Source organism: Micromys minutus (genome assembly GCF_963924665.1).
Source record: "Micromys minutus genome assembly, chromosome: X".
In the NCBI taxonomy this organism is placed as follows: Eukaryota; Metazoa; Chordata; class Mammalia; order Rodentia; family Muridae; genus Micromys; species Micromys minutus.
The window spans coordinates 91330539-91355381 of NC_137970.1; the positions used below are offsets into that span (position 1 = coordinate 91330539).

The 24843-nt window shown below is 44.5% G+C and overlaps 2 protein-coding genes across 7 annotated transcripts in view; one reads left to right on the plus strand and one right to left on the minus strand.

Annotated features, from left to right (window-relative positions):
- The window catches only part of SEPTIN6 (septin 6), a 151667-nt gene that overhangs the window by 121995 nt on the left and 4829 nt on the right, over positions 1 to 24843 (minus strand). Inside the window, exon 1 of one of the 6 annotated variants that reach the window (XM_080910732.1) lies at positions 14520 to 14550. The exons of the other annotated variants lie outside the window; for them this stretch is intronic. The gene's annotated coding sequence lies outside the window, so the exon portion shown is untranslated. Of the gene's footprint in view, positions 1 to 14519; positions 14551 to 24843 lie in introns of those variants that run through there. 6 annotated transcript variants of the gene reach the window in all.
- Positions 14851 to 15831, plus strand: SOWAHD (sosondowah ankyrin repeat domain family member D; the record flags this gene model as incomplete). Its single annotated transcript, XM_080910186.1, has 1 exon — positions 14851 to 15831. One exon carries the CDS (start codon positions 14851 to 14853, stop codon positions 15829 to 15831), a length of 981 nt encoding a protein of 326 aa, XP_080766312.1.

Here is a 24843-nt window from a genome sequence, read left to right on the forward strand (position 1 = left end):
AATTTATATTCTGGCCATTACCTAAACCAGTCCTCCCGCAAAGAAAAAGTGCTTTGAAAGGATTCCTACGAGGAGAGCACAGCCTACATGAGATGCTATGAAGAATACAATGAAAGTGAGCAAGAGGAAAATAGCAGAAAGGGTGTGTCTCCCATGCCTGTCTTAGCTTTTCAGTAGCCCCATTACAAAGCAAAAACAGGCTCTGATAAAAAGTCATCTGGCTATGGTGGAACACAGCTGTGATCCAGCTTTTCAGGGAGAAGCAGGAGGACCAAGAATTAGAAGCCTGCTGTTTTTTCCCAAGATAGGGTTTCACTGTGTAGCCCTGGCTGTCCTGGAACTTTCTTTGTAGACCAGGCAGGCCAAGGACTCACACAGTTCTTATGCCTCTGCCCCCTGAGTGCTGGGATTAAAGGTGTGTACCACCACTATCTGGCTGTGTGCTAATTTTTATGCCGAGGCATATAAATGTACATGTGTGTGCATGCACACACAATAATAGTACATAATTTTTAATATTTCCTACATAAAATCATAAAATGCTTCTTACAAAAGAGCATTACTGAGCTGGAGAGATGGCTCCGTGATTAAAAGCACTGACTACTCTTCCAGAGGTCTTAAGAACACTCATGCTGTTGCTGTTCTAAACTTCAGTGTCCTTCCCCCACCTCTGTGTGTAAGGTACTAAAACATAGCACATAGTAAACAGCAACAACTTCACTACACCTCAGATGCAGAACACCTATGAAATAAGGATGCTGGCTCTCTAAACAGAAACAGAGGTAAAGATGCAGCGCTCCTTCAGTTTTCCACAAATCTTAGAAAAGCTTTTCAGAATACTGCTTCACACTATTAAAAAAAAAAAAAAAAAACTATCTTGAATTAAGATCTTTCAACATCTGTATACTGCATCATGCTGGTCTGTAGGAAATAGTGTGTGCCTTAGTCATTGTTCCATTGCTGTGAAGAAACACCATGACCGAGGTAACTCTTACAAAGGCAAGCATTAATTGGAGGCTTGCTTACAGTTTCAGAGATCAGTCCATTATGGTAGGGGGCATGGCAGCATGCAGGCAGACATAGTGCTGGAGATGTTCTACATCTGGATGCATAGGCAGCAGGCAGACACCGGATCTGGCTTAGGCTTTTGAAATCTTTGAAGCTAAACTGAAGAAGGGAACTCAAGTGAGCTGTGGTCATGATGGAAGCAACTGAGATGAAGACAACTCCATGTTTTTCCTGCATGGATAGTGTGATTCTCGAGCGCTTTTCTAAGACCTGAAAGCCCCACAAGAATTGGAAAATGTGATGTCACAACTGTGCATCAAGAGGGACCATCCGGCAGAACCTCAAGGAGTCCTCTCAAAATGACACTGCACTCCCTGAAATTTTGGGAGCCTTGAAGAGTCTCATCCTCTCTTCTGGGTACCAAAGCAGGGATGGCATGCTACCGGATTTCTAACTTTTCAACTTCCTTGTTGGGGAAGGGGGCTGTTGGGATTTATGTCTATGGAAGGTACATTACTAATAAAACATGCATTCATAGGAAAAAAATCTTTGACACCTACCTATCCTCAGAGATATACTTCCTCCAAGAAGGACACACCTCCTCTAAGAAGGACATACCTAATTCAAGAAAGGCATACCTAACACTTCCAAACATTTCATCAACTGGGGACTAAGCATGCAAATATTTTATAAGCCTATGCTGGCCACTCTCATTCAAACCACAGTAGTATATGTTCTGTATTGTATGTGCTCCCATGTTCCAGTAACAGTAATGATCCAAGTTTTGCATCAAGGCTCATCAATTTTGATTGAAGCTCCTGACTCATGACAGATTCGTTAAATCCAATGACCACCTTTGCCAGTAATAGATCTGGCCAAATCTTTGGGACTAGTTACTTGTGTAGTAATAATAGGTCCACCAAGATCATCATATGAGCCATAAATCAACCACCCTGTGGCCTATAAGCCATCTGCCATTCTGATGGGCTCTCTGTATCTGTTGCAGTCCTAAATTCCATTAGCACTGAACCCAACCATGTTGTCATCATATTCTCCAGGCCTTCCTCTTCTGCTATAAGCCATTGGATCTTCTCTGGTAGTAGTGGAAGAAGAGGAAGATTCCAAGCTCTATTGCTGCCCCAGCTGCCTCAAGGAAGAGGGAGGACCTCATATTATCACTTCTTGAAGGAAACAGGAGATAGCCACCTCAACCATCAGGCATTCTGTCAAAAAAAAAAAAAAAAAAAAAAAAAACAAAACAAAACAAAAACCTCTCTCCTGCATGGGAAATCCCATGGACTATCTACAGTGGTCATCAAACATCACTGTGCACATCCTTTGGTGGGAGACTCAGAGCCTTAAGATTCTTGCTTCCTTCTCCAATCACTTCCCCAGAACTTGTGCACTAAAGCAAGGTACACAATTCCACCATCTCCATCAGTGTTTCTAGAGCTTTTAATGCTTGACCCTCTGCCATACCTTCTTTGTGAAATCCACCATTGCTTTCAGTGGTGGGGAAAGTTTCTTCTGACTGCTCAGTTTCCATTTTTCCTGGATTAAATGGATACACCAATAGGGCAGATTCAAAAGGGAGGCAAGCATGTTGGTGATGCCTGTTAAATACAATTTACAAAAAGACTTTAAGGCCATCCTCAGCTATATGATGAGTTGGAGACTAGCCTGGGCTACATGAGAGAGCCTGTCTCAAAAAAAAAAAAAAAAAAAGCCAAGAAAGAAAATTGTGGTTTTTATTCCTGTAAAGACACTTGTTTAAATGTTTCTCCTCCCCCACCCCCCGAATGTGCTAGAGGTAGAGCCCAGGTCTGATAAATAATGCTGGACATGTGCACTCTACTAGTAAGCAGCCCCTACTGAGCTCTGAAGGTTTTAGCTTAGTAACTAAAAGATAGTCATCCAGCCCTTTGAGGATACATATATTTTGCTTATCATTGTTAAAGTAGTCAAAATAATGTCCAGGAAACACTGTGGTGACAAGATGAAATACATGCCTTTGTCAGAAAACCCTGCTGGGAGGCATCTAAACGTGTTGGTGATGACTCGAACAATCAGTATTATACTAAAGACAGCATGGGACGTGTTATCTGCAGCTGAGAGATGTGTCTCTAAAATTCCAGATGTTCATTCTTTTTTACTCAGTAGACTCTATCTAGTTGATGAAACCTCAGCACATTACTTTTCTGGACTACACCACTTCTCCAGTCTAAGAGAAACAGATATATTACGATCAAAGATGACTGTTTTATGTATGAAATACTGGGTAGAAAGTTGCCGTGACTAGTATAATGAACACACACACAAATTAATGTACTACCAATGTGTAACACTAAACCACAAATTACAGAAAATTTTTATGCAGATGAACTATACTGCTCTACCAGGATTCCCCACCCACCCAAGAAACAAAGATGTTAAAAACCAAAATGTTTTTAAGGCTGGAGAGATGTCTCAGTGGTTAAGAGCACCAGCTGCTCTTCCAGAGGTCCTGAGTTCAATTCCCAGCAACCACATGGTGGCTCATAGCGATCTATAATGAGATCTGGTGCCTTCTGGCTTTCAGGCATACATGCAGGAAGAACATTGTATAAATAACAAATCTTTTAAAAATGTGCAACTCAACAATATGATTCAAGGTACAAAAAAAGACCTTATCAAAGTGTATAGTATACCAATAATCCCAGGCCTCAGGAAGATGACAAGGTTGAGGCCAGGTTACATCGTGGAGAAGATTAAGTGCAGGCCACACCAGCCAAAAGAACTGGTAGGGGGACTCGGGGAGATGCACTGCTGGACCAGAATCCATGGCAGCCTATATAACTGCAGCTCCTGCTCACAACAGGCTATACTGGCCTCAAGAAGTCCAGCCTCTTAACCCTGCTTAACCACAGGCCACACAGACCAGAAGACCAGAAAGAAAAACACCCATCCAACAAAGACAAACCCAGAAATCAGTAACTACGCCTATATTCACTCCAAACCTAGATGCCTAGTTGCCAGCATAAGAACACAACAACAGCAAGGGCAATATGACACCACCAGAACTCATTTATCCTACTAAAGCAAGTCCTGAATATGCCCAACACAGCTGAAGCACAAGAAAACCAAATTATACCAATGAAAAGTATAGTCCTTAAAAAGGAAGCGAATACTATGCCTTAACGAAAGCAAGGAAAAGACAAATAGTTGAAAGAAATGTATAAAGGTGTTCAAGACCTAAAAAATGGAAATAGAAGCAATAAAGGAAACACAAACTGAGAGAATCCTGGAGATGGAAAAGCTAGGGAAGAGAACAGGAACAACAGATGCAAGCATCACCAACAGAATACAGGAGATGGAAGAGAGAATCTTGGGTGTAGAGGATACAGTAGAAAAAATATTGATACAGCACTCAAAGAAAATGTTAATCTAAAAAAGTCTGGACTCAAAGGGCCCAGGAAATCTGGGACATTACGAAAAGATCAAACCTAAAAATAATCAGAATAGAAGAAAAATAGCCACAGCTCAAAAACCCTGACAATATTGTCAACAAAATCATAGAAGAAAAATTTCCTATGAACATACAAGAAGCATACAGAACATCAAACAGACTGGACTAGAAAAGAATGTTTCCCCACCATATAATAATAATCAAAGTATTAAACATACAGAGCGAAGAAAGAATATTAAAAGCTGTAAGGGGGAAAGACCAAGTACATATGAAGGCAGGCTTATCAGAATTACACTGACTTCTCTGGTTGAGAATTTTTAAAAAAGATATATTCATTTTATTTACATGAGTACACTGTTGCTATCTTCAGACCCACCAGAAGAGGTCATCCTATTCCTCTACAGATGGTTGTGAACCACCATGTGGTTCTGGGAATTGAACTCAAGACCTCTGGAAGAGTAGTCCGTGCCATCCATCTCTCCTGACCCTACATCTGACTTCTCGACAGAGACTGTAAACACCAGAAGGTTTACAGATGTCTTGCAGACCATAAGAGACCACAGACACCAACCTAGATTACTATACCCAGCAAAACTTTCAGTCTCCATAAATGGGGAAACCAGGATATTCCATGTCAAAACTAAACTTAAACAATATCCACAAATCCAGCCCTACATAAGATACTAGAAGGAAAACTCCAACCCGTGGAGGATAACACAACATCCAAGATTACAAAGAAAATAATTTGTTACATACCAGCAAAACCAAGGAAAGCACACACAACATAATGACACCATTGACACCAAAATAACAGGGATTAACAATAACTGGTCATTAATATCTCAACATCAATGAACTCAATTCCCCAATAAAAAGATACAGGCTAACGATAGATGAGAAAACAGCATCAATCATTTCTTCTTCGCAGCATCTGATGCAACCTTCTCCAAAATTTACAATATACTCAGGCACAAAGCATGTCTCAGCAGATAGAAGAAAATTGGAATAACCCCCTCCATTCTATCAGATCACCACAGACTAAAGCTGGATTTTAACAACAGAAACAACCAAAAGCCTACAAACTCATGGAAACTGAACAACTCTCTCCTCAGTGACCACTGGGTCAGGGAAGAAATAAAGAAATCAAAGATTTTCTAGAATTCAATGAAAATGAAGCCACAACAAACACAAATTTATGGGACACAATGAAAGCAGTGCTAAGAGGAAAATTCATAGCACTAAGTGCTCTCATAAAGAAATTAGAGACATCTCCTACCAGCAACTTAAAAGCACACCTGAAAGCTCTAGAAGAAAAAGAAGTAAATACACCTGGAAGAAGGCAGGAAATAGTCAAACTCAGGGAGGAAATCACTGCTCTGTTGCTGTGCAGAGATACTACTATCACAACACCTCTCATGAAGTATTTAATTGGGGCTGGCTTACAGTTTCAGAGGTTTAGTCCTTTATAATCATGGTGGGAGCAGTGCTGAGAGCTACATCCTGATCCACAGGCAGAGAGGCAGAGACACTGAGCTTAGAGTGGGTTTTTGGAAGCAAGGATCCTCTATCTCCTAAGTTCTATAATCAGAAGCACACACCAGCACATCCAGAACGCTCTGTGTCTTGAGCCAGGTAGTTTTGGACAGATCACTTGGCCTCCCTCAGTCTTCTAAACAAACATCATTCACTTGTTGCCTAAGTTTAAAACACCATTAAAAATACAAAAGAGCCAGGACTCAGACTGCAGAGATGATTCAACAATTAAGAAAGGCACCTGCTGCTTTTGCAGAGGACCTGGATTTGGTCCCCAGCATTCGCATTGGGTGGCTCACATCCACCTGCAACTTTAGTTCCGGGGAATCTGATGACTTCTTTTGGACTCTGAGCACTGAATGCATGTGCTACACATACATACATGCAGGCAAAACACATTTGCACATAAAGATTATTCGTACATAAAAATTATCTTTTCTTGCCAGGTGGTGGCACGTGCCTTTAATCCCAGCACTCTGGAGGCAGAGGCAGGTGAATCTCTGAGTTCCAGTTCAGCCTGGTCTACAGAGCAAGTTCCAGGACAGCCAAGGCCACCACATGATTAAACCGTCTTGGAATATACATACACACACACACACACACACACTCACACACTCACACACTCACACACACACATATATATAAAAATGATCCAGGATCTTAAGCTTATATTGGCCTGAGGTGAGAGAATCGGTTGAGTCCCGGAGTTCAAGTCCAGCCTAGATAACACAATAATTCTTTGTCTAAAATTGAGCAGAACGTAGCTCAGTAGTAGAACACACTTGCCTAGCAGCTGTGAGGTCCTGAGTTCAATCTCCAGCCCTACAAACACACACACCCACACCCAAAAGGAAACAAAGAAAAAAAGGAAATTGTGCTTTAAAAAAATTCTAAGACAGAATATTATTCCAAGCCTTAAATATTACAGACAGAAGTCATTTTTTTTTCAGTGATGGGGCTGTACGCAAGGCCTTACACATGCCCGACAAGTGTTGTGTCACTGAGTTAACTCCTCTCAGTAAAGTGAAAAACCACCGTGCCACCAACTATTCTTCCCCTCTCTCCAAATGGTTCTCTTCTTCAGAATGACATCTACAGGTCTTACTGGCACCAGTACCTCCTCCCTTGCTGCTACCTAAAAGCCAAGGGTGAACAGCCCTGGGCAAGGCACAGACCTTATTTCCCCCACCCGCAAAGTCACTTACCCAGGCTAAAACCCTGCCTTTCCGGTTTTCTCAGTAACTGGTTTGATAAAGTGTCACCTTGTGTCACCACATGGTAATACTTTCAGCGTTTTCCTGCAGGAGGCAGTTGGTTTCTTCCCAATTTCAATGCAATGTGGAATATTTTTTTCTCCTCACGTCTCAGACCCAATGCTGGATTGTTGGGCCCCAGTCAGGCTGTTGAAACCCTAGTGTTAAGGCAGGTTTCCTTCTGAGTTACTGTCAAAAGGCTTCTCTTTGTTGCCTGGCCACCCCTTGGTCATTTTGAGCAATGTCAACACGTGATTTGAGTACACTTCAACTTGCTTACACCACCTTCTACTCCGAGAAGAAGCCCCAACTCACAAATAAGACTTAAACTTTTGTACATATGTTTGAAAGAATAGAGGAAGACAATCTCAAAGTACTGGGAAGGTCCAAACTATGACCTGTTCACAGTCTAGAAGGAAAACTATTGAAAATGAGTTCTCTGGTTGGCTAAATAGCTCAGCGGGGAGAGGTGCCTGCTACCCTAGATGATACAAAGCTGATGAGCTGAGTTCGATCCCTGGAGCCACAGAAAGGTGGAAGGATAGAACCAACGCCGCCACAAAGTTGTCCTTTGCTCTCCATATCCACACCTCATGTACTTGAGCGTGCACACGTGTGCATGCATTCACACACACAAATCATGCATACACACAATAAAAAATAACAATAAATTTTAATGTTCTCTCCTAGGTTAAAAGCTTCAAGAATATAACAACCAGAGATCAACAACCAACACTGTACACACACACACAGACACCACCACCACTCAAACATCCATTCTGCGACACTGTGTGTTAGCTACATTTCTATTGCTGTGACAAAACACCAGGACCAATGTAACTTATAAAAGAAAGGCTTTAATTGGGGCATATGATTCTGGTGAGTCCGTGGTGCTGAAGCAAGGGTGTGCCAGCAGGAACATCTTGAGATACAGAGATGGGAGGGGGAATGGCATGAAAACCTCAATGCCCACCCCTGATGAAACAGCTCCCCCAACAAAGCCACACCTCCTAATCCTTTCCAAGCAGCCATACCAACTTGGGACCAAGTAGTCAAACATGTGAGCCTATGAAGGACATTTCTATTTGAACCACCACCCACTCATGCCCACATAGTGTGGAAAAACAGATTTCTATCTCACTAAGAATCATATGACATGTCTGGGTTTCATGGTGCACATTTTAATCCCAGCATTTGGGAAGCACAGGCAAGCAGATCTCTGAGTTCCAGACCACACAGGACATTAATGAGACCCTGCCACCTCCCTGACCCCAAATCTTTTGACATTGGCATAGGTCTTTGGAGGGGAGGAGGGGAACCTACATCTGTGGTCTCTAGAACGTTCCCTATCCCCCCTTTGACAGACGCTCTGCGAGTCTGAGAGATTTACTTATCATATTCTACTTACACATCTTCCCCTTGCCTGTTGGGCAAGTTTTCAGAACCTATAAAGTCCACTGCCAAATTTCACTGACATCCTAGGCTACACATGCCTTTGACTTTATGACCAGTGTCCCTGAGAAAGTGTAACAACCAATCCCGAAAATGGCACAGGAATGGCATCAAGAAACCCTGGTCACAAAGATACGAATCTCTTAAGGGGGTTGACCCCAAATTCCTGAGGAACATACGTTTTGCCAAGAAGCACAAGAAGGTGCAGGCCAACACTGCAAAGGCAGTGAGCGCACGCGCAGAGGACATCAAGGCCCTTGTGAAGCCTGAGGCCATCAAGCCCAAGATGCCAAAGGGCCCCAGCAGCAAACTCAGCCGTCTGGCTTTCATTGCTCACCCCAAGCTTGAGAAGAGGATCCAAAGCTAAGGGTCAGAGGCTCTGCCAACCAAAGCCCAAGGTTCAAACCAAGGTAGAGGCCACAGCTCCAGCTAAGTCTAGGCTTCGGCTCCAGCTCAGGCTCCCAAAGGTGCCCAGGCCCCTGTGAAGGCTCCACAGAAAATGCTCCTGCAAATGTGAAGACGGACAGACTGCCATGACACACCCACCTACACACTATTGCAGATGACCAGTGCCCTATGCTGTTTTTACAAATAAACTTGAGACAAGGGGGGGAAAAAGAAAGTGTGTGTAAATTAGCTATAGCCATCGATGCAAGCTTCTAATCTCAGTACTTGGGAGGCTGAGTCACAGAGAATCAACAAGTTTGAAGACAACCTGGGCTACATAGTGAGGCTCTTTCTCAAAACAGCAACAACCGACTCCTTTTAGGTAAGGCAGTGTAGCGCACACCATAATTCTCAAACCCAGTGGGCTGAAGCAGAATGATCTTGAGGTCAAAGCCTAGACAACATAGCTAGAGCCTCTCTAAACAACTCTTCACTACCATAGTACAGGATTCATAGCCAAAACCATGGAGGCATTAAAGGTATTTGTGATGGCTATTCCTGATTGCTGACTAACTGCGTCTGGAATGAACTGCAATTCAGAAGTGGAGGGACATCTGTGATCAAGATCTGGAAAGCTGGAAGCCACAGACTTCTGACCTGGATCTTCTCTTGGGATGACACATGCTGTTGTTCCAGATCTTGAGACATAGTGACCATGAAAAACTTAGGCCCAGGCAAGGTAGTACATGCCTTTAATCTCAGGAGAGAGGCAAACAGATCTGAGTTTAAGGCCAGCCTGGGACAGAGCAAATTAAGTCCAGGTGTGGTGGTATACACCTTTAATCTGGACCATACATTCTGCTGGAGACCTACATAAGGACATTGGAAGAAGGAAGACTCTCTCTTCTTCCCCTGCTTGCACTTACTTACCAGCACATCTGTTGGAACCTACATCTTCAGGATTCTAGCTTATACAAAAGACCAGCTGAAACACCTAATCTCATGGGACTGAGCAACTGTTATATTTTTGGACTTCCATTCACAGCTGCCTATTGTTGGGTTAGTTGGTGTATTATTCAGGGTTCTCTAGAGTCACAGAACTTATGAGTAGTCTCTATATAGTAATCGAATTTGTTGATTATTTACAGTCTGCAGTCCAACTCCCCAACAATGGTCAGCAGCAGCTGTGAATGGAAGTCCAAGGATTTAGCAGTTGCTCTTGGCAAGCAGGCCAAGAGAAAAGAGTCTTCCTTTTTCCAATGTTCTTATGTAGGTCTCCAGCAGAAGGTGTGTCCAAGATTAAAGGTGTGTTCCACCAAATGACCTTGAACTCAGAGATCTCCTTGCCTTAGTTTCCTGGGATTCATAGCCACTGTGCCTCAAGGTCTCCATGCCAGGGCTGGAGAGATGGCTCAGTGGTTAAGAGCACTGAGTGCTCTTCCAGAGGTCCTGAGTTCAAATCCCAGCAGCACACATGGTGAAATGAGATCTGATGCCCTCTTCTGGTTTGTCTGAAGACAGCTACAGTGTACTTATATATAATAAATAAATCTTAAATAAATAAATAATTGCTGATGAAATATGTTAAGGGAAAAAAAAAAAAAGATCTCCATGACAAGATCCAGGTCAGAAACTTGTATCTCCCAGCTTCAAGATCAGGATCACAGGTGAGCCTTCCAGTTCTGGATTGTGGTTCATTCCAGATATAGTCAACTTGACAACCAGGAGTAGCCACTACAGTTGAACTATAGACTGTAAGTCATCACAATAATTTCCCTTAATAGGTAGACATTCTGTAAGTTCTGTGATTCGAGAGAACCCTGACTAATACAGTATTGGTGACAAAATTTACCAATCTCACAGTCACTTTTGGTGTGGTACTCATGGTGTGGTGGTACACATAGCTACTACCTTCTAACTCTGGGCCAGTCATTTCCCAGGATTTGAACAGATGAGTGCTAGGGAACGTGGCTTAATGGTAGAGCACTTGTCTAACTTGTGTGAAACCTAGGTTCGGACCTACGTTCCATTCTGGACATGCAAGTAAGATGAAGGCTGGCAGTTACTTCCCATAACTAGCAACTCAGTCACAAGCAAGTTGATAGTATCCCTTCTGTTTCTTATTATTTCTACCCTGTTCCCTTGATGCTAAAATAGTGATGAAGTCTGGGGTTGTGGGCATCAAGGTCTGCAGCTGGTGATCTAGGGAAGAGAAAGCTCTCTAGGCAAAGGTACTAGAGAAGCAACATGGCTTCAGTCTCTGGAAATAGAATTCAACATGAGATGTGTGTCATGAGTCCGTTTTTCTGGGCAGATGCCTGCCTTCTAAGTCTTTGAACTGGAACTAGCGATATTATTAATGCTGATAGGGAGGGAACTGCTTGCTTAGTGGCAAGGACAATTCATAGTCCCAGCATTCTCCAGGCTGGCATTTTGATTTAAAGAAAATATTGCTGCAGCTGTTCACATATGCTAGAAGTATGTGCGTGTGCATGCATGTGGTTTGGTGTTTACAGATTTGGGGTTATGTAGGGGAGTTTCCAGAGCAACAGAATAGCTGCTTGTCAATTAGAGTTCATTTTGAAAATGAAAGCCTAAAAGCTTGGAAGTCCACTCTGGGCCTGGGCCAGGGGCAGTGCCTGGTCTTTAAGTCCTGTATAGAAGCAAAGAAGTGTCTTTGGCCATTTGGCTCAAGAAAAATATCAACATAATCATTATTTTTTTTTATTTCTATGAATTGAGCGAGTCAATGAGTTGCCAAGTCCTGCAAGTTGGTGTAATGCAGCGATACAGTATGAGAACCAGGTTCCTAAGCTGCCAAGCCAGAGCAAAGTAGCACCTATTTATTTCTTCTGCAAAGATGATGCAAAAGTAGAGAACTTATATGATTATAAAAAAATTGTGAAAGCCTTCATTCATTGTTCAAATCTTAGAGAAGATCAATTACTAATTTAGGGAGAAATTCTGAAAACGTTACAATATAGGAAAATTTTCATTAAATTTTTTTCTGATTCACCCTCAGATATTCGAAGATAAAGGCAAGTGGGACGTCAGAAGAATATATTTTTTTGTGTACCGCTTTCCTGGCAACAGAAATTACCAATTTCAAATGAAAACAAAGCTCAACATACAAAATATAATTGACAGCATTATATAGAATCCCAATGATAAATTCAGACAAATTATACATTTAAAAGTGGATTTGACTCACTGAGGGCCAGGGACTACATTTCTTTATACTATAAATAGGTTGCCAGATATAACGTCTCCTTGAATAATCTAGAATTCATAATTCCTTTCACAAGGTGGTCTCCTGTTTTAGGAAATAACTGTTTATGAGTCCCTTGTGCTGTGGTAAACAACTCCTTTATTGTCCTGTAAATAACATGACTGGTTCAACAAGAAAAAAAAAAAGATGATGCATCACTTGACCTGTCAGAAAAGAGGAGAAATATAATAGACAACCCCCTGGGTGACAATGAGGCCATCGAGACAGGGGTTGAGAAATAAGAGGATCATTCTGGGCTGGGGCGGAGGAGGCTGGCTGGATAATGTGGTTACTGAGGCTGATCTTAAAACTTGAAGAACTTTACTAGAAGCAAGTGTGAAGGAAGGGGGAGGCTGGGGCAGGGGGATTGCTGGGATTTCCAGACCTGTCAGAACCATACAGTCAGTACCAGAGTAGCAGGAAGTATGCGAAACAATCCTATCTCAAAATCAAAACAGAGCCAGGAGGATCAGGAGATCAAAGCCAACCTGGGTTATATAAGACCCTAATATCAAAAGCACCCCAAATCAACTAATTAACTTAAAAGGAGGGTGGCCTAGGCAGAGGACAAGCGAGAGATAGGGAAATGATCCAGCTAGGTCTGGCTCAGCCATTTGGCTGCAATTTGGCCTTTGTGTGAGTGCTTTGCAGCAGATAAACCTGGCTGGAATGGCAGTCTCCTTGTGCCAGAACAAAGGCTACCGTGTCACACACACTTACTCTGCTACTTCCTGCTAGGTGACCTTGGGCAAGTGGTCTAAGTTCTCTGCAAACTGAAAGTAGAAATCATTCTTCGCCCCTAAGACCATGGGGGAGAAGTAGGAAGTAACACGTACCTATCAGGTATCTGGCAGTATCGAGTACAGAGTTCATATTTTTAAAAGTAGGTTAAAATTCATATACTGTCAGAAAAGAACACTCGAGATATTTAGAGCTGGCCCTAAATATTTGAAGAGCAAGGAGGAAAAGTCACTGTCTGACACTGTCCACGCTGGTGCCAGATGTAAGGGCTGGCTTTGCCTCAGTCGCCACCCATCCTGATCTGAAATGCTTGAGTACTCTGGCTTCCTCCTGCCTCTACTTCTCCCAACATCATCTTCCAAACACAACCTGAATCACGGCTGTGTCCCTCCCTCCCTGGTTCAAAAGCCTTCTGTAGCTTCTGCTAGCTTGCGGGCTGAGTTCCTTAATATTGTAGGGTGGGGATGGGGGGGTAAAAACTACTGTCTCAAGGGACAGGGCACCACTGTATTCCCAGCACTTGAAAAGAAAACAAAGATCAGAAATCCTACATCATTGTTGGCTGCATAGTGAGTTCCAGGCCATCCTTGACCACATAAGACCCTGTGTCCAAAATATAAGAGGTGTAGTCTCTTGGACCCAGAGGCAGGGAGGTTCACCTGTAGTTCGGACAGCCTGTTTCAAAGATACTGTCTCAAAACAAACACAAAAGCCAAGCAAACGGCAAAATCATCCATGGGTAAACGGAAAGACTAAGGGTAGTCTAATGTTAGAATAAAAAGATAAACTATCCACCCTCTTCAAAAAACTAGAAGCTATGCGTTTAGGAAGCAAGTTTCTTAAGGAAATACCAGAGATGAACGAAGCTGTAAAGAGGACAGCTGTGTGTCTGAGGCGCTGGGTCAGAGTCACCTGGAGCTTCTTTTTCAAACCCACCCAGAGAAGCAATTAAGGGAGAAGGCAGAGTCAGACAGAAATCTGCGCTTGTGCTCTGGGGAAAACCTCTCTGACCACATCCCTGGTCTCAAGTTTCTCAGCAGGAATCCCCGACAGCGCTCCAGGTGCTGCTGCTGAGGCGCAAAAGGTCAAGGTTCCAGAAAAAGCAGGGCGGATGAGCCTGAGTCAGAGCTGGCCAGGCTGCCTCCCTGAAGGCTTAGGGAGAAGGAGCACCGGGACAAAGTGCAGGAAGATTCCCGAAGCGAAAAGGGTGAAAGAAGAGAGGGTGGGGAGCGATCGCCCCTGATGCTCCAAGATCGCGCTTCTGAAGACTGGGACTGGAAGCCCCAGCTCAGTCCCGGGGCGACCTGAAGCCTCTTTCGCCCCAGCAGCCGCCACGTGGATGCTGAGAACCCGGGTGACCAGAGCACCTCATACCCGCCCCACACTCTCCCTAGTTTGCCAGCCAGGTGCGGAAGGCTGGGCTACAGCTCACCTGGCCTCTTGGAGTGGAGCGGGTCGCGTCCTGAAGTCGCCGCGCTGGTGGTGAAGTGGTACCCAGAATGTAGACGCCTGGCCTGGCCGGCGAAGGGGACACAACTGGACGGCCCACCCCTCCACGCCCCCCACCGCCCACAAAGGCACCCTCCCCTGGCTTGTTCCCTCCCACCGGACCTTCTCCTCCCCTTCTCCTCTCCCTCCCTCGGAGCCCAGTTGCTCAAGACTCTTCCTTCCCCACCGCCAGCTCCAGTTCCTCTCCCTGTGGGGCCCTTGGAAGGCCAACGAACGCTAGACCCCAGAGCCACCGGCGCGGCAGCTGGAAGATCATGGCCCAGGCCCTGGAAGACTGGAACCTGCTGCCCGAAGCCTCGGACGGGCCAGCCAAGTCGAACGCGCCCAGTGCCCCGCAGATCCGTTCCCACAGAAAGGACAACCATAGCTTTGGCAGGTACAGGGGCCAAGCTGTCGTGGACAGTGCCAACCTGTCCCGGGAGCGAATCTTCCACGGCGCCCTGACGGTGAGCGGGGCAAGCGGGACACGCCGGCGTGGGGCGCTGCGAGAGCTGCTGGGGCTGCAGGGGGCGGCTCCCTCCGGGTGGCTGTCGGAGGAACACTTGGAGCCCACTGCGCCTGAGTCCCGGCGCTCAAGCGGACAGGGCAGCAGCCGAGTGTGCCTTGAGCCGCGGGAGCACGCGTGGATTCTGGCGGCTGCCGAGTGCCGTTTTGAAGTGCTGCTGGAGATGCTGGAGGCTGAGCCCAGCTTGCTGATGCGAGAGGACCCAATCACGGGCTACAGCGTGCTGCACTGGCTGGCGAAGCACGGGCGCCACGAGGAGCTCATTCTATTGCACGATTTTGCTAGGCGCCAGGGACTGCCATTTGATGTGAGCGCCCCTGGCAGCGGTGGCCTCACGCCACTCCACCTGGCGGCTCTGCAAGGCCATGATATGGTCATCAAGGTGCTGGTGGGAGCCTTGGGTGCTGACCCTTCACGCCGAGATCACAGTGGCAACCGACCTTGTCACTATCTGCGGCCTGATGCTTCTCTGAACCTCCGGGAGCTGTCCGGTGCAGAAGAATGGGAGATCGAACGCGACAGAGAGCTTAAAAACGCCAACAACAACAGCAGCACCAGCACTAACAACGGATGGCTGAAACTCACCCCAAGTGCATCGCGCATCAAGTCCATGGGAATACACTACAAAGAGGAGTCTCAGCCGGCCAAAGAGAAGAAGACATCAGGCAAGCAGGGAGGACAAGGCAATGGCCTTCTGCGCCATCTGTTCCCCTTCACCCAGGATCATTGAAGGTGACACGGACTAGAGAGCTCATTCTTAGGTTGTTCCTGACCCAACCCAAGTAGTTGCTCCTCTGCTGCAGCTTGGGCCTGCAGTGGGTAAACTGACCACATCTGGGCCACTAGTTCTGTCCCAGGTCTCCTGCAGCTAGCTAACTGTCAGAACAATCAATAGAGAAAGAGAACCAAAACACCAGGCTGGCCCTGGTACCCATTTGGACATTTGGGACAAGGATCATGATCCTACTTGGAAGAGAGGGGGCATGTTAAGCTTCTAGTACCCTCTTCTGGGTAGATTAAAGACATTAGAAAGAAATTAAGACTGGAAACTACTGATGCAGAGCAAATGCCTAATACCTGCCAGCCTGGGTCTGCTGCTAACAAATTTCCATGTGCTGGTTGAGTTAGCCTCTGGCAACTTGCTCCTGAGACTGCCTAGGCCTGACCAGTCTCACAGAGTCTAATAAATCATGGATGAGTAGTACATTAAAGGGGATTTCCCACAAACACACATAACAGAGCTGTCCCTGAGTGTCTTTTATTATTATTATTATTAATCACAGGGTAGGGGGACCTACTTAAGCTTGCAGGGAAGAGAGTATCAATCGATCCCTGTAAGCTAGTGATCTGTGGCAGGCTCTGGGCTTTATTCTCTGATCAAATGGTCAGAGGCCCTACACCTAAGGAATGACATTCGCCTTGACTCTGAGTAGAAACACAGTTTCCCTGCTTCCTCGGCCCTGACATCCACATCTGGATTCAAGCGCGTGTCTCATCCCAGAAGAGCTGTCCTGGGGGAGACCCAAGGGGAATGAAAAGGGGAAGCCATCAAATTTATATTTTCTATAGTTCATTGTGAATCAGTAATTGAGTAGCCTTGTGTCCTCCAACTAGACACGCCCACTCAGTAGAGACAGGGCTTTTCTCATCCAAGCTAGCCTGGCTCTCATCCACATTTTTTTTTTCTTTTGAGTTAAGTGTACTATGAAAGTTGTAGTTTTGGAAAATTGCTCCCATTCAGAAGCAGTGTGAATGAAACAGAACACGGGAGGGTTGGTTCAGCTGTAGTTTGTGTCTTTGGGGGCGGGGATAGCCGGTGACTAGAAAACGGTGCTGCTTTTGAGAGCAGTGCTTTAAAAAATATACCAGATCCCTGGATGCTTTTGTAGCATCTCAAGAGACTGTTGTACTCCCAGGCCCTCAGCACATTTTTTGACCATGAGGGGCACATCAAGTCATTACAGAGCAGCCCATAAACCTCACCCATATATCCAGGCCTCCCCACCCCTGCCTCAGAGCCTGTTTGTCCCTCATGTGCTGGGAGCTGTCTTCTTTCCTGTAGTGACCCTGTACTTTCTTCTTATCCACAGGATGACCAAAACCCACCTGCTGCTGTTTCAGCCTACCCAGTGTCTCTAGGAACTACAGCTCAGATATACTGGCACAGTGTAGCCTGTTATTTCCTTTCGCTTATGAATAAACTGTGCAGGAATGGTTGAGGGGGGAGGGGAAACAGTTCCTAGATCCCAGCAAGTGCCACTAGCATGTGGCCTTAGTCCACCTATCCCTGAGTCCACTTTTAGATGCAAACTGGCTAATTTAGATTGGACTGTGGTCCCCGCTCCACACCTCATTTCCAGTTGCCAAGGTGAGCTGAGCTTTGTGAGGGCTGGCTGAGCCTTCCTGCCATGCGTCTACTGGCTTGTAGGGTAAGATTGGCATGTACTGTGCATTCAGGTGACACCTATGCCGGCTGTCTAAAGCAAGAAGCATATGCATCTTAACAATTAGCAGATCGGAGGCCTGAGACATACACCCTGCTCTTTCCAAGAAGAAACTGGAGGCGGCTGGGGGATTTCGAAGTGGCTTCCCATAGCCAATCCTGTAGTTAGCTATTTATTCCCACAGATTTTTCTCATCACTGTGATATGGCCTAGCCTGTCTCCTCCATGTAAAATTGAGGGTTGGCTGCAACGGATACGATCCCATGCTGAAAATGCTCTGTGGCATTTCTGGTATGCTCTTGGAGGCAACACTGGTATGTTCACACCAAGAGAAAAAGAGTAAATTCCCTGAGAAACAGAGTTAGGAAAATGGTGCAGAATTAAACTCTAGTGCTGGACAAGACAGGCAAGAAAGACCTTTAAAAGCAAGAACAGCTTGGGTAAGTGAGAGAGTTGGAAAATGGGTGCAGATGAAGCAAGTGGGGAGACCTGACTTGATACACAGGGACAAGAACGGCAAAGTCTTTCTGGGGAGGAAGGCGGGAAAGGATGGGAGGTTGGGGCGGGGGGGGGGGGTGGTGAGTGGGAGCCGGCCAGTGAATGAAGCAAGTGCCAGGAACTGCCAGTCAGTTTGGCAGGATGGGAACTGGGAGTGGTTAATGATAAGGCTGGAAAAGCAGATGGGACTCCAGATCATAACGGGCCTCCCAGGCTGTGCTAAAAGAGGCATATTGATAAATTTAGCCAAGAGATACTTGGGAGTCGTGCAAAGGTCTCTAAGTGGAGAAGTAAAATGATAAGTTTGAAGGAAATCACTGGGGTCATTGGGAGGTTGAATGGCTGTGCTGGGGAGAAAGGAGAGCAAAGGACTCTCAAGCAAAGTGTCCCTAGAGCACTGCTTCAAGGAAAGCTATGCTTCAGCCAGGAAGACTCCTGTGAGACAGTGCCTTGAATCTTTTCTTTCCATCTACACCAGGGGTTGTCAACCTTCCTAATGGCATGACCCTTTTTAATACAGTTCCTAATGTGGTGGTTCGCCCCCACCATAACTTTTTTTTCATTGCTACTTTATAAGTGTAATTTTGCTACTGTTGTGAATGGTAATGTTAATATCTGATATGCAACCCCTGTGGAAGGGTCATTTAACTCCAAAAGGGGTGGCGACCCACAGGTCAGGAACTGCTGTTCTCTACACCTGTACCCCAACAAAGCTCACTTAGAAGCCCCGTATACAGAACTGGCAATGTGAAACTCCTCAGATTGCAGCTAGCTGGAGGTTTTCCACTTCCTACCCCTCCCTCTTTTCCTAGATGAACAGGCAGGTGGCTTCCGGAAGAAAACTCAGTCCCATTGATGTAGTAGAAAGGGCCCAGCCTACACTGAGTTCAAATCCTGATTCTCAGTTGATGACCTCTCTGAGATGCAGTTTCCTCGTCAATAAAACAGGAACAATACATTCTCCAAGAGAGCTGTTCAGGTTCCAGAGCCCCTGCCAACAGTACGTAGCACAGTAGAAACACGCCGGGAGTAGAAAACGTGCTACAGAAGGCCAGTGAAAAGGGCTCGGTGGGACTTGTGGTGACATCGAATTATAGGCCAGGGTAGTTCAGAAGAAATTTTGTGGCTGAAATACATTTTCTCAGTTTTAAAATGGGTTCACCTTAGGGTTGAAAACTTGGTTGGGAGAGTACCTCCTCAGCATGCACGAGGCTCTCGGTGGATTCCCCCAGCCATACAGACCCAGCACAGTAGTACATGCCTGCAGTCCTAGCAGTGGAGAGGTGGGGTAGGTCATCCTTGACTGTAGAGTGAGTTCAGTGCCAGGCTAGACGGCATGAGACCATGAAACAGGGTTCATGTTCATTACTGGTCATTTTCCACCTGTGCTAGAGGAATAACTGTTCCTCAAAAGGGACATTGGTAGCTCTGCTGATGTCCAGAACCTATGGACTTTGACTTATATTTTTATTTATTTAGATATATTTATATTTTTATTTATATTATATGGTTTTTGGTGCTGAGGTCTCTTACATGAAGCACATGCCTCACTATTGAGATACACCTTTAGTACTGTTATAGTCCTCAGGGAGTTATTTCGAAAGAGGCTTCAGTTGGTCTTCCTGCCTCTACTTACAAGTGTTAGAATTACAGACATACATACCATCTCTCTTTTTTAAATTTATTCATACCTTGCTTTGTTTTGAAGCAGAATCTCTCTCTTTCAGCATGAACTAGCTTGGAACTCACTTTGTCAGCCAACCATGGCTTTCAATTCAAGGAAATTTTTTGCCTAACCCTGCTGAGTCCTGGGATTATGTATGTGAGCTACCATGTCCAGCTTTTAAAACAGGCTAGGTGAATAACTCAGGTGATAGACTGCTTGGTTAGTATGCACAAGGACATAGGTTCAAATCTTGCAAAAGCAACTTTTATTAAATGTCCAACAAATATTAAATATGTCAGATATTGTTTCCACTGAGGTCATAAATGGGAGTTCAAACCAATTCTGAAATCTGCTGAAGAGAAGAAAGCTATGCATGCCTTTCATTTCTTAACCCTATTAATCTATGGAAATACCCTTACTCCACCTAACATACCGTGTCCAGTGCTTCCCGCCTCCCTGTTTTTTCTATTAACTGAACAATAAAAGGGGGATGACTTGGGTGACAGGCAGAGCTAAGCTGGTAGAATGTTTGCACAAAGTGTAAAAACCCCTGGGTTCCATCCCCAGTGCCACATAAATTGCCCATGGTGGTATATGTCAGTAATCCCAGCACTTGGGAGTCAGAGGCAGGAGGAGCAGAACAGCCTAGACTATGAGAGCCGTCCCCCTCCGCCTCCACACACACAGCAAGGCTAAGCATGGTGCTCATGCCTGTAATCTCAGCACTCCAGAAACAGAGGTAGGCGGCTAGCTATAAATCCTAGGTCAGTCAGTCCATATGGAGTTCCAGACCAGCCAAAGGCTCTATAGAGAAACCATGAATCAGAAAATAAAAAATAAGTAAATAAATCAAAAATATCAACAAAACAAAACAAACCGGAATGTCTTGCTCACAATCCCAGAAGCTAGGCGCAGGGTACATACAATCTGCTTTGGTGTCTACTGGGGGGCCCGTCACTCCTCATTTACAATGCCTTCTGTGTGGTTTCACATGTGAAGACAGAGGGGCCAGTTTTCTGGCCGAAGATAGTTTTTACAGGATATTAATCTTATTCATGGACACTGACCCCCTCATAACTTGTCTCCCCAAGAATATGTTGGGTTAGGCTTCAGCACATATACATTTTGAAGTGACACACACGTTATGCCTCCCAACTGCCAAATCCAACATTTTGTCTTAGTTTATGTCTTTGGCAGTTTCCTCTTCCTTGGACTTCTCTCCGGTCTCCCAGAGTGTTCTATGGCTCTGTTACTATTTACTAGGATAAAGTCCAGAAAAAGTGCCTCTTCACCTTATATTCTCTCTCAAGTTCTCTCATTCCTTCTTTACTTGGACTCCAACTCACTTCTCTGTTCCAGCCACATAGCTCCTTTTGAGTGGCTGTGTTGTTTTTTTGAAACAGAGTCTCCTGTTCAAAATAGGCTGTCCTCGAACTTAATACATACACCAGGCTGGTCTCGAACGCCCTGAGATCCTCCTGTGATTATGAGATTAAACATGTGAACCAAGATGAGGGACAGTAGTCATATTCATATGAACTCCTAGATTCCTATTTTACCAGAAACACTGGCCTCACTTACTTGTTCAGCCTCCTCTCCAGCTCCTTCTGAAACTTCTGGTTTCCTTTCACATTCCCTCTTCTAGCTCTTCGGGTTGCCAAAAGAAGCAAAAATTGTGCATGAGGAAGAATGACGGACACTAAAGCATGCTGCTCAAAGTGTTATAATGATGCCCTCTTGTTCGATAATTTAAAAAATATTATAAAAAGGTTCTTTCATGCCAGGTGATGGTGCCATACACTTTTAATCCTAGGACACGAGAGGCAGAGGCAGGTGGATTTCTATGAGTTTGAAGCCAGTATCGTCAACAGAGAAAATTCCAGGACATTCAGGGCTACACAGAGAAATTCTTGTCTCAGAACAAAATCAAACAAACAAAACTGAGCAGTTTTCTTCCTGCTGCTCAGTATAGGAGTACTCCACACATGCTATTCCTTCACAAAATCCTGGGCAAGAGTGGCAACTCCACACCCTCCTCCATAGAATTTTATACATCCCAGGCTGGCTCACCTCAAACTCACTGTGAGTTTGAGCTTAAACTCCCAATTCTCTTACCCACCCTAGGATAATAGGCATGAACCACCACACCTGGTTTTATGTCATGCTCTGGATCAGGATGTCAACAATGACCTCCTGCCAGGAAGACAGACTTAACCAAGTGAGATATAGCCCTAGCCCCAGGTCTCTTCTTACAGTGTTAATCACAGTGGAAAAGTTATTCGTGCAGTTACCAGAGGACGATCCCCTCTGCTTCAGCTACACTCAGTTGCCAAAAGGGACTAAGTTTGTTGTATTAGACCTGGAATCTCTAGGTTCTGGCACATGGAAGTAGATAAATAGCTATTCATTGGGAGACAAGGCTCAGAAGGTAAGAGCTCGACCTGCTCTTTCAGAAGACCTGAGACCAGTTCCCAGAACCCATACTGGAGAGCTCACAGTCACAAATAATTTTAGCTTCAGGGCATCTTAACACCTTTTGGCCACCGAGGGCATCTCCATTTCTTATATACATACCCACACTCAGAGATATACTCAGATCATTTAAAAATTAAAACAAAAAATCTAAAAACAAAAGTAGTTACTGGTCACCAATGGAATCTTAAGTCTCACATAAAAGCACATTAGAAAAGAAAGGAAAAATGAAAGGAAGTTCAGAAAAATTTAAACTTCTTATTTAAAATGATTACATTTATTTATTTAGAGCTGGGTGCGGTAGAAGTGTGTGGGTCTCTGAGTTCAAGGCTAGCCTGATCTACAGAGTGAGTTCCAGAACAGCCAGGGCCATGCAGAGAACCTGTCTCAGTAATAAATAAATAAATAAATAAATAAATAAATAAATAAAAATTACGTTCATTTGGTGTTGGGGCATGTACACATGGGATGCTGCATATTTCTTGGGGGTCAGAGGATATTTAAAAGTTGGTTTTCTCCTTCCACTGGCTCCTGAGGATCAACCTCTGGTCACCAGGCTTGGCAGAAAGCACTTTATTTGCTGAGCCATCCATCTCAACAGCTCACAGTTTAAATTTTTAGAAAACAACAGAAAACTATCGAGAAAATGAAAAAAAAAAAAAACACCTCAGGCATAGTTCTTGCATCTCAAGCCACAGCAGGAGGATCAGTGTGAGCTTGAGGCCAGCCTGTCTCAAAGAAAAGGGGAGCACTGGAAAGATAAACAAATCAGTCCACTGCTTGTCAGTAGCAGAGAAAATGTGAATCCTCAGCACCCATCTAAAAGGTCAGCATTTCAACTACAACTCTGTGGTCCCTCTAGGGGAATTTTTACTGCATGCTGGCCTGCCAACCTACCTAAATCAGTAAGCAATAAATTCACTGAATAATCTTCCTCCAAATAAATAAATAGATAAATAGATAGATAGATAGATAGACAGACAGACAGACAGACAGACAGACAGACAGATAGATAGACAGATAGATGGATAGACAGATAGATGGATAGATAGATAAATGATGAGCAATAGCAGAAGACATCTAACATACATGCTTGCCTCCATACACAGAGGTACATGCATGTACACAATGACACACACACACACACACACACACACACACACAAAACACACACAAACAAAGTCTCCTGCGGAGAAAATGCAGAATGTGAAGAATTTGTAAACATACACTTCATAAGTTATATATGGAGACCAAGCCTGGGGTGACAGTCTAGAGACCCAGCATGCAGGAGACTAAGACAGTGGGAATCTCAACTTCCAGACATCCTAGGCTACATAATGAGACATCCTACCACAAACTAAAAGGTAGGATAGATCTGATATCAATCAGATATAACCCCCCTCATTCAACAACCAAAATGCAAATAACATGGTTTTGAAATTAATAAAGAACTTTACTACACATTTTCTTTTTATTGTTTGTTTATTTATTTGTGTGTGTGTGTGTGTGTGTGTGTGTGTGTGTGTGTGTGAGAGAGAGAGAGAGAGAGAGAGAATTTCTCTGTGTAGCCCTGGCTGTCCTGAAACTCTGAACAGAAGGCTAGCCTCAAATTTAGAGATCCACCTCCTGAGTCCTGGGATTAAAGGCATGTGCCATCATAGCCTGGCCTTCACTATGCATTTTCACCAGGAAGAGAATAAGAACCATGTAAAATGATGCTCACTGTCATTAGCCCATGGGGGAATGGAAATCACAACTACAAAGGGAGAGATGGGAATACAGCCCAGTTTTAGAATGTTTGTCTGGCATGTAGAAAACACTGAGTTCGTTCCATGCCAGCACTGCATAAACTGAGCATTGTGGCGCATGCCTATTTTCCCAGCACTTACAGGTGGAGACGACACACTCAGTAAATGTTTGCTGTGGGAAGATGGCTCAGTGATAAGACCTTTTATAGCTTTTACAGAGGACCCAAGTTCAGTTCTCAGCTTCCATACTGAACTCTTCACAACCACCTGTGACTCCAGGTCCAGGGACTTGGTCTTTGTGGGTATGTATACTCATGTGCATATACATAGACACACACACACACACACACACAACCACCTCCACCACAATTGAAAACAAGATCAATATTTAAAAAATAAAATCATAGGCCTTGGAGAAATTTCTCAGTGGTTAAGAGCACTTTCTTTTGTTCTAGAAGACACAAGTCGGGTTCCCAGGACTAATGTCAGACGGCCACAGCGAAACAGCCTGGAAGTCCATAGGATCTAAGTCTTCCTATGACTGACCTCCAGGACATCCGCACTCTGCTGTGCACACTCATACTGAGACACCATTAAGAATAAAATAAAATTGGACTGTAGAGATGGACCAACAGTTAAGAGTACTGAATACTCTTCTCAAGAAACCAAATTACAGTCCCAGAACACAGATGACTGCTAACAACCATGTGGAACTCCAGTTCCAGGAGATACGATGCTACGTTCTGACCTCCTCAGGTACTTGGTGCATTAAGTTCACAGACATACACATACGGGCACAGCGACAAGACATATAAACTACGGTAATTGAACATAAATGAGAGCTTTTAAAAATAAAATATTTTTTTAAAAAAATGTAATGAGTAAAAAAGTGAAAACAGAACAATGGGAGATAT